A 10,027-nucleotide genomic window follows, 5' to 3' on the forward strand; every position below is an offset into this window, starting at 1 on the left:
GAGAGGAGAGGGGCTGAAACAGACATACTAACCAATCAGGCCTACGTGAAGCCTCCATAAAATCCCAATAGTACAGGGATGCGGGTGAACACATCCACACCAGGAATGTGGTGCACCCCAACTCCATCGGGACAGAAGCTCCTGTACTTGGGACCTTCCCACACCTTGTCTTATGTGTCTCTTCATCTGGGTGTTCATCTCTCTCCTTTATCACATCCTTTAATAAACTGGTAAGTGTAGGCAAGTGTTTCTCTGAGTTCTGTGAGCCACTCTAACAGATTAATCAAACCTAAGAAGAGGGTCATTCTCCAAATTATAGCCAGTTGGTCAGAAGCACAGGTGATAACCTGGGCTTGCAACTGGCATCTGAAGTGAAGGAGGGGGGCAGTTCTGTGGGACTGAGCCCTTAACCTGTGGGATCTGATGCTCTCTCTGGGTAGATAGTGTGGGAATTGAGTTGAATGGTAGGATAGCCAGCTGGTGTCACAGAGAATTGGTTGGGATGGAGGAAATTTCCTGGGAAGACAGGATTTTTCCTTACACGGTTACCCAGGCAAGAGGGTGGTGTGCATTCTAGACAGAGGGGATGTCATATGCGAAGGTCCTGTGGTGGGAAGAAGTACAATACAATCTAGAAAAATGCTCCAGGTTCACCTTTTCAAGAATATGAAGTAGAGGCATCTTATTTCCCTTTTCTTCTCCAAAATCATTCCCTTCCAATAGACACACACGTACAGGGTGAGAAGAACAGAAAAAGAAACTCTACCTTCCAGGAAGATACCTCAAACTATAATATTGTGGAAAAGCATCAAATGCTCTGTATTCCAGTATGGTTGAATAATGGAATTATTAAATAATTGTGTCTTTTCTCTAGTTCTAAGACTTGGGCTCCTTCGGCCAATAAAATTCCAATGTGTGGCCATAAGGATGGACAACAACTATGAAAACAAGCCTCGGAAAGATGAGAAGGTAGCTGTCTTTTGTGCCTGGAAGCTGTAGAAACAGAAATGCTTACTATACTCCATCATAAAAATGAGTTTAAGGATCAGACACGATAGGGGTCAAAACAAGAACTTTTTTTTTTTTTTAAGATTTTATTTATTTATTTGACAGAGCTAGAGACAGCCAGCGAGAGAGGGAACACAAGCAGGGGGAGTGGGAGAGGAAGAAGCAGGCTCATAGCGGAGGAGCCTGATGTGGGGCTCGATCCCAGAACGCCGGGATCACGCCCTGAGCCGAAGGCAGATGCTTAACTGCTGTGCCACCCAGGCGCCCCAAAACAAGATCTTTCATGAAAGCATCCATCTTGTTTTCCTGTCCAGTACGGGGATTTGTTTTTGTTCATTATGTTAGCATCCTGTTAGCTTTGTTAATATAAATCTGTCCTGGGAAGGGTTGTTTACACAAGAGAGTCTTTTTTTTTTTTTTTTAAGATTATTAAATTTATTTTGAAGAGAGAGAAGAGAGAACACAAGCCGGGGGGAGGGGCAGAGGAAGAGGAAGCACAGAGCCCAACTGGGGTTGGGTGGGGGAACTCCATCCCAGGACCCCGAGATCATGACCTGAGTGAAATCAAGAGTCAGCTGCTTGGGGCGCCTGGGTGGCTCAGTCGGTTGGGCGTCTGCCTTTGGCTCGTGTGGTGGCCCTGCATCGGATTCCCTGCTTGGCAGGTGTCTGGCTTTCCCTCTGCCCCTCTCCCCACTCATGCTTGCTCGCGCACGTGCTCTCTCTCTCTGAAATAAATACATAAAATCTTAAAAAAAAGAAAAAGTGTCAGCTGCTTATCCGACTGAGCCACCCAGGTGCCCCTGCACAGGGGAATCTTGGAAGACGACCATTTCAGATTGTAGAACACTCTATGGAAGTGACTTTTAAATCCAAAAATAAGCCTGGGATGGTAATTGGCTATCTTCGTTGATAATTTGATCTGTGATAATTATGCTATAATTGTCATCTCTTAGTTACTTCTAGGCCTTTTTCTTGGGAGGGGTGGGTCAAAGCTGAAGACAGTCCTTGGCAACTCCCTCTTTCTCACATGATATGTGAGACCCATGAAGAACAGGATGAATCAAAAATACAATTTTTTTTTTTAGATTTTATTTTGACGTGATCTCTACACCCAATGCGGGGCTCGAGCTCACAACCCCGAGTTCCAGAGTCACACCCTCCACCGACTAAGCCAGTCAGGCCCCCCTCAAAAATACAATCTCCACAACTTGTTCATTTGCAAAACTGAAACCCGATCCTCATTAAACAACAACTCCTTATTTTCCTCTCCCTGCAGCTCCCGGCAGCCACCACTTCCCTTCTCTCTTTATGAATCCGACCGCTCTAGGTGCCTCATCGGAGTGGAATCGTACCTTACTTGTCTTTTTGTGACTGACTTATTTCACTGAGCGGAATGTCCTCAAGGCTCATGCACGTCAAGGCGTGGGTCAGGACCTCGTAAGGCTGAACGATACTCCGTTGCACGCTTCTCCATTCATCTGTGGGCGGACACTTGCTTTCCTTCCACCTCTTGGTTATTACGAATAACGCTGCCATGAGCAGCGGTGTGCAAACAGCTATTTGAGTCCCTGCTTTCAATTCTTTGGGATACATACCTAGAAGGGGGGTTGCTGGGTCATATGGTAACTCTATTTTTGATATTTTGAGAAAGAGACCACTTTTCATTTAGCTTCTGCCGAAAGGAGACAGCAGACCCAGGCTGCTCTCCTCAAACCCAGAAAGCCTGACCCCTGTCCCAGAACTGAGCCCACGTCCCTCCCTCTGCTCACCAGCCGAGCAAGAGCTGCCGTCCCTTGCCGAGAGGAGTGACTCTGAATGAGCAGGAGGTTTGGCTCCCATCTGGTCTCAGTTAGGAAGCACAGGGCCAAAAAGCTCTCTGGGCTCAAACCCACTTTTCCAGGCTGGAGGTGGATGGTTTCACTTTCTGGTCTGTTCCTTCCTGGGCTCTCCCCCAACTTGGAACCTAGCCAGTTCCCAGGCCTGACCGAGGAGCTCCTACCCAGCCCTCCTCAGCTCCCCTCTCCTTCCCCTCTTCCCCTCTTCTTCTCTTCTCCCTTAACTTCTCAATCCTCTGTCCCCTCCTGTTCCCTCCCTTCTCCTTTCCCCTCCCCTTCTCTGTCCTCTCCTTTCTCCTCTCCTCTGCTTCCCCCTCCTTTTTCTCTGCCCCTCATCCCTCTCACCTCTCTCATGCCCTGCCTTTCCTCATCTTCCTCCCCACCCTGGAGGTTGTGAAATTTCCTTTGCCTGCCCCTGCTTTTCAAGGTCTAGAAGGCAAGGCTTGAAGTACTTTCTCGTCACCCTGAGCATGACAGGCCTTCAAAGCTTCACAGCCAGCTGTCCTCATTGAGGACACACAGACAGTGAACATCTCTTTCCAGAATGACTCCCCCCACCCTTGTGGAAATCTGCAGGAGGGGAGCCTCCATCCAGGATGGCCTCCACAGTGGTCTCAGGGCATCCTTGGCGGTGAGCTGTTTATATTATCCTTACAAACCATGTTCTAGAAAATCTAGAAAATAGAGAAAAGACAACAGATGGCCTTCAAGTCCCTGGGGTTCCCAGTGCCGTGAGCAGTTCTGGTTTCATCTGTGAGTTTGGGGCACTTGTCTCTGCTGAACCCCTGGGGCGTGACAGCTTCCAAGCCTGAGCCTGCGAGCGGGTGTGTGACTGTGCTGGCGGGTGGCCTTGAAGCCCACAGGTGCCTTGAGACTTGGGAAGAGGCCACCTCAGAGCAGCCAGCGGGGCCTGTGCTGAGAGGCAGAAGTCTGTAGCACCAAAAGCCTCCTGACTGCTATCGTGTTTTCCACCGTCCCCCCCTTGGCCAAGGGGCCAGGCTTGTGGGCGTAAGTGGACAGACAGCAGGACGCTGTCACAACCCCAGACAGATGCTGCATTTCCCTCCTGGAGAGAACCCTGCCCCTGTACGGGCCGTGTGGTACCAGTGTTTGGTAAAGCAGGCAGGGACCCAGCCCCCACACACCCCCAGTCACCCTGAGTCACCCTACTATTGTGACCACAGGAAGCCTGGAGCCATTCACCCTCTGATGCCAAAAACTGTGAGACTTAGAGAAATGAGGAACTCCAGTTCTGGTTTGTGGCAGGCCTCCCCTCACACCTCCTTCCCCACTTCCCCCTGCCCAACCGCCCCTCCACTCCCCACCCCCACCCCCGTCCGTCCCCCCAGCCCCCCTCTCCCACCTCTCCAGACCCCACTCAACTGCTGAGAAGCCAGAGACCAGGGCTGGTGCTCCCAGGCTGGGAAACTGCGAAGGGCCGCGGCCAAGGCTACTGCAGGCCAGGCCTGGCTTCCAATCCCAGTTCCTCCATTTGCATAGTGTGTAACAGCAAGAAGGACAGTTTCCCACCAGAATCTCATTTTCCTAAACTAGAAGGCAGGGAATTAAGAGAAGTAAATGATATGAGATCCTTGAGAAATTTCAGAGCACAGGAGGCCCTCAGGAAATAATGAAAAGGGATGTTGAGCGCCTGACACAGGCCGTGTGCCCATCACACTAGCATTTCCACCAAGACTCTGCTCCCGCCAGTGCCCCATGAGGAGACCGAGGCTCAGAGAGGTTAAGGAAATGGCCCAAGGTCACCCAGCTAAGAAGTGGTGGCGCCAGGCTTTGAGCCCAGCTCTATTTTTCAAAGCTCATCTTTTTATTCTTTGTCTTTCGCTGCAATTCTAGGCCAAACTGAACCAAGCAGAAATCTGTCAGAATTACTTGGTCCACTGAAAGCCCTGGGGAAGAGATGAGTAACCTCCATTGTCTCCCCCAGACGTCTTCAGAAGCCCTCGCTTCCCCGGGCGCCCGGCCGGCTCAGCGGCAGAGCACGCAGCTCTGGGGCTCGGGGCTGTGGCTCTGAGCTCCACGTCGGGTGTAGAGATGACGTAAATGACTAAATCAAAACTTAAAAAGAAAATCCTAGCTTCCCCCACTTTCTTGTCGCATGATCTCAGGCAGTACTTTTCCGAGCCTCTTCTGAGCCTCAGTTTCCTCACCTATAAAGTGGGAATGATAATATCTGTCCTGCTTGCTCGTAGGGAGGATGAAGGGAGCGTGTGCTCGTACTGAGCCTGCTCAGATTAGGGGCCCACGGACTCACACCTGCCAGTGTTTCTGGAAACGCAGAAATACCCCCTCTGTCCCATCTCCTCTGCTTAGCATACCCTCCTCCTGGGCCCGTGGCCCCATGGCCCCTGGCATATCTCTGTGCCACTCCTCTCAGCTCTTGCAAGGGTCCTTCTTCTTTTTCTTATTGGGTCCATGGGAGGCTCAGCAACCCTTCAAGATGACTGAAACATGCCCTCAGAAGCTATAACACCAGCATACCATGTGACCCAGAAATTCCGCTTCAGGGATCCATCCCAAGGAAGCACTACCCACCTACTCATTCAGTGAGTCAGTAACAACAGCGATTTATGGGGCATCTGCCGTTTGCCAGGCCCTGTGATATGCGGGGGCTGCACCGGGGAGCAAAGCACGCTGGTACTCCAACCTCTGACCACCAGAAGCCAACTGTCTTTTTTTTTTTTTCAGTAAATTCTGGATTAAAAAAAATTTTTTTTTAATTTTAAGTAGGCTCCATACCCAATGTGGGGCTCGAACTCACGACTCTGATTAACAGTCTTATGCTGTACCCACTGAGCCAGCCAGATGCCCCCAGAAGCCAACTAATTGCTGAGGAGACATTAAATAAACAATTACACATATAAATATGTAACCGCAAAATTGTACCGGCAAGGAAATGTCTCAATATGTCGGCTGTAGTAGGCTTTTGCCTGCTAATCTGGTAGATGGACTTCTGTGCCCAGGAATCTGGGAAAAGATAAAGGCAAAGGGAAAGGGAGGATTTTAAATTTTTCTGTTGAGTATTATCACTCAGGAGCTTCTCCTTGAAGGTCAGGGCCGGACCTGATGTCAGCCGGGTCATGGGGTGGGCAGCAGTGTCTGTAATGTTTATGCAGAGAAAGAGAAAGACAGAAATAATAGGCAACCCAGTGGGAAGGCATACTCTGTGACCAGATCGTGGGTTCCGAATGCCATTCTCCAATAAAAGGAACCAGGCTTCTGGGAGAAATGGCTGTGTGTAGAGCAGGGGTGGGGCAGAAAAAAGACAAGATGAGCCTGCAGCATCCCGTAGCATCAGACAGTAAGGAAGTGCTCAGAAATCAGAACAAGGAGGGCATGGCGAAGGGACCCAGGTGCCAACCCGAAGGAACTCCCGAAGCTGGAACAATTGAGCAACAACAGAAATAAAGTGGTATTAGATTATAAGTCAAAGTATAGTGAATACCCATGAGTCCACACTGACATAAACGAATAATTGAATAAATAAATAAATGGGGGAGAAGAGACGCATCTTTCTTACAGAGGACTCCCAAGTAATGTTTTGGCTGTTCCTCACTCCGGGAAGTGGGGCTTAGCTTCTTAGCCACTTGTTTCCAAAGAACGGCGTATGAACAGTGGAAAATAGCAAGTTTCCAGGGAAGAAAGCTGGAAACACGGCCTTAACAAAGTGATGACAGTGAAAAGTCCTATGCCCATGTCATGTGTCCCCTTGGAGAGGCCGTAATGAGAAGGGCATAGCACCTTGGTAGTACCCTCCCGGAAAACCCACAGCCCCAGTCTAGTCAGGAGGAAACCATCAAAAAAAATCTGGCATTCTGCAAAATGCCTGACCAGATTCTCCTCAAGACTGTCAAGCTTAGAAGAAGAACCGGGAAATGTGGAGAACGGGTCACAGACAGGAGACGTGTGGATTAAATGCAATACGGAATCCTGGATGAGATTCTGGAACAGAAAAAGGACATCAGAGAAAAAGTGGATAAAATCCAAATAAAGTCTACAATTTATTTAACATTAATGTAGCAATGTTGGTTTCTTAGTTTCGATAAATGCGCCCTGGTAATGTGAGAGGGTGGCTTTAGGGGAATTTGAAAGTAGCTGAGGGATATATGGGAAATCTATTTTTTGCAACTTTAGTGTGAATTGAAAAAAAGTTGGGGCGCCTGGGTGGCTCAGTCGTTAAGCGTCTGCCTTCAGCTCAGGTCATGATCCCAGGGTCCTGGGATCGAGCCCCGCATCGGGCTCCCTGCTCATCGGGAAGCCTGCTTCTCCCTTTCCCTCTGCCCCTGCTTGTGTTCCCTCTCTCGACGTCTCTCTCTCTGTCAAATAAATAAATAAAATCTTAAAAAAAAAAAGAAAGAAAAAAGTTTAAAATCCGCACACAAACAGAATAAAGAGTAGACAGAAACACAGCCAAGTGTTAGTATTAAGTATGTTTGGATAGTGGGAAAGAATGTCCTCTTTTTAATTTGTCAAGTGTCTTTAATTACGGTTTATTCCTTTTATTTTAAACTTTTATTATTTCTTTTTTTTAAAAAAAGATTTATTTTAGAGAGAGAGTGCAGGGGAAGGGGCAGAGGGAGAGGGAGAGAGAGAGAGCGTCTCAGGCAGGCACCCCCCCTCCCCTCTGGGCGGAGCTGGATGCCAGACCGGGAGATCATGACCTCAGCCCAAACCGAAAGTCCGGAGGCTCAACCGACTGAGCTACCCAGGCGCCCCAAACTTCTGTTATTTCTGATGAGAAGTCTATTACTTTTATAGTGACAAAAAGTGAAATAAAGAATTTTGCGCAATACCTAAATGATCTCATTTAATCCTCACGACCAGCTAAGATTCTTTGCCCTATTTTACAGATGAGGAAACTGAAACGCAGAAGTCAGTGATTTGTTTAAAGTTAGATACCAAGCAAGAGGGCTCTCGCCTAAGCAGATTTCTCTTTAGCCCAAGGAAAAAATTTTAACTAGAACTGTCCAGAAGGTATGAGCGTCCCAGGAAGATGGTGAACTCCCCATCAGTGGAGGACCGTGAGTGTCCCGGAGAGGGAGTCAGGAGACCTGACACCGCATCTTTCTCCACAGACGCAAAGGGCAGGGCTGTGCCTCTCCCGTGAGACCCAGCACGACACCAGGCCGACCGCGAGGACAGGTGGAGGGGGCAGGTGGGGGGCGGCTGGGGCTTCTTCCTCTCCATCAGCTCCCCCCTCCACCGTGGAATACATCACCGGGGACGAGCCTCCAGGAGTCAGGCCCTGATCTAGACCTTCGACGTCGCGCGGCCAAGGTGAGAGGTCGGCCCAGTGGCCCATTTTAGGGCTGAGGAAACCGAGGCGGGCAGAGGGCACCGCGAGGTCCCCACGCCCCGCAGCGGAGCGGCCCCGCCCACATCGGCGGAGCGGCCCCGCCCACATCGGCCGCGGGGGGCGGGGCGGGGTGGGGCTGCGGGCTCAGCGCGCGGGCTGCGGCCACTCGGTCAGCGTCCAGCGAGTCGCGAGAACCATGGAGCCGGTGTCGCTGCAGGACTTCGTTTGCGCCCTGGACCTCGCCTCCCTCCCGCGTGTGCTGCGGGTCTGCTCGGGGGTCTACTTCCAAGGTGAGTGAGGGGCCGCGACCACGCGACCCCCGTCCCCGCTGCCTGGCTCTCGCTGGGTGGTGCGGCAGGACCGCTGCCCTGGCGACGGCAACCCGGGAAACCCAGCCACGCTGCCAGGGCCCAAGCCCAGGTGTGACTTGGGGCCACACTCAACCTCTCTGGGCCTCGGCTTTTGCTTTCGTGGAATGGGAGAGCGCTGATTGCCCCGCAGGGCGACGAGGAGAAGTCAATGAGCTTAGACACTCAGGTGGGTGGAACGGAGCCAAGCGGGGGTTGACACCGCGGTGCGCACCGAGGGAGGCCTGACCGTGGGGAAGCGGAACGGGCTCGTGCCAGGTCAGCCCTCCCCTCCGCGTGCCCTCCCACTCCCCCCCTCCCTTGACGCCTATCTACGAGCCTTCATTCAGCCCTTCCAGCCCACCTTCCCTTAGCTTTGCAACCTCATCTCTCAGCTCTGAAGTTCTCAGCAGGGCTGCTCCGCCGACAGCCTTCCCCGCTCTCCGCTCCTAGCGCACCTGCGCTTCTGCCTACCTGGTTCCCAGGGATGGGTGCATAGCAGGGGCTCCGTCGCCAGTGGAGGGGAGGGGAAGCTGCTGGGAGGGTTGCGGCGACGGAGTGGGGACGACGGACGTAGAGGGAACTTGGAGACTGGCTGGAGGGGGAGAGTCTCCTTCCTTAGCAAACTAATGCAGGGGTGCCCTGCCGCATCGGTTCCCTCTTTCTCTTCCCTTGCTTTGTCACGGCAGCCTCCAGTGAAGTGTTCTGAAGCTCCAAGGAGGGGGTGTCCTAGACCAAGGGAGAGACATATGGAGGGCCGCACAGGGGGCAGGACGCGCCACCACACACTGGGTTTGGCGAGGTCCACTTGGGAATCTGGCAGATGTGGGTTCAAATGCTGACTTCTCCGGAGGCTCCCTGCGGGGGGCCTCCGCTGTTTGCTCTCCTGTTGACATCCCTGACCGCTGTGTCACAGTGGCTGCTTCCTCATTCTGCCTGACCCGGGGCGCGGGAAGTGGTGGAGGTTTGGCGAGATGAGGACAGCTGGTGAGAGCCGTGGGGCTGGGGGCGGGGCCCCACCCTGCGAAGCCGTTAGCTGGGCGGGGAGGGGCTCCAGCTGTACAGGGAAACACCCGGGGCTGGGGTCCTCGTTCTGCCCCCGTTGACCTGATCATCTGGGGACCCCACCCAGCCTCATCCAGGAGCAGCTCATTATTTAGGAAAGGGAAGCGGTCCTGCCTCGGAGGGCAGTCACGGGTCTTTACTGCAAAGCGCATCTGCAGTCCGGTACCCCGCACCCCAGCTGCGGTTCGCACTAGCCCTGAGGGGCCATCCCCTGCACCCCCTGAAACTGCAGACAGACCTCCCGTTTGTGAGCCCGTGTGCGTTTGCTGGACTAAGGGGTGGGATTTTCATCCGCTTCTCAGGGCCGTCGTGAAAGCCGTGCTGGGGATGGGGAGGGAGGGGTTTGTGGGGGGGTCAGGTGGCTTCCAGGCTGACCTGTGTGCGCTGCCCTCTCCAGAGTCAGCAGACGGAGCCTGTCCACCCCGTGAGGGCGGGGGGGGGGGGGGGGGGGGGGGGGG

The 10,027-nt window shown here is 52.5% G+C and overlaps 1 protein-coding gene across 2 annotated transcripts in view; it reads left to right on the forward strand.

The window, feature by feature from the left end:
- The first annotated feature begins 8,273 nt into the window (after window positions 1–8,273).
- THEMIS2 (thymocyte selection associated family member 2) overlaps window positions 8,274–10,027 on the forward strand; it is a 15,265-nt gene continuing 13,511 nt past the window's right edge. The window contains exon 1 of one of the 2 annotated variants that reach the window (XM_040619100.1): window positions 8,274–8,447. In XM_040619100.1, coding sequence (XP_040475034.1) covers window positions 8,354–8,447 — 94 coding nt within the window. In that variant the 5' untranslated portion in view covers window positions 8,274–8,353. Of the gene's footprint in view, window positions 8,448–9,078; window positions 9,827–10,027 lie in introns of those variants that run through there. The other variant, XM_040619101.1, reaches the window with a different exon arrangement.

The sequence above is a fragment of the Ursus maritimus genome, unplaced genomic scaffold (assembly GCF_017311325.1).
Source record: "Ursus maritimus isolate PB19 unplaced genomic scaffold, ASM1731132v1 scaffold_32, whole genome shotgun sequence".
Lineage (NCBI taxonomy): Eukaryota > Metazoa > Chordata > Mammalia > Carnivora > Ursidae > Ursus > Ursus maritimus.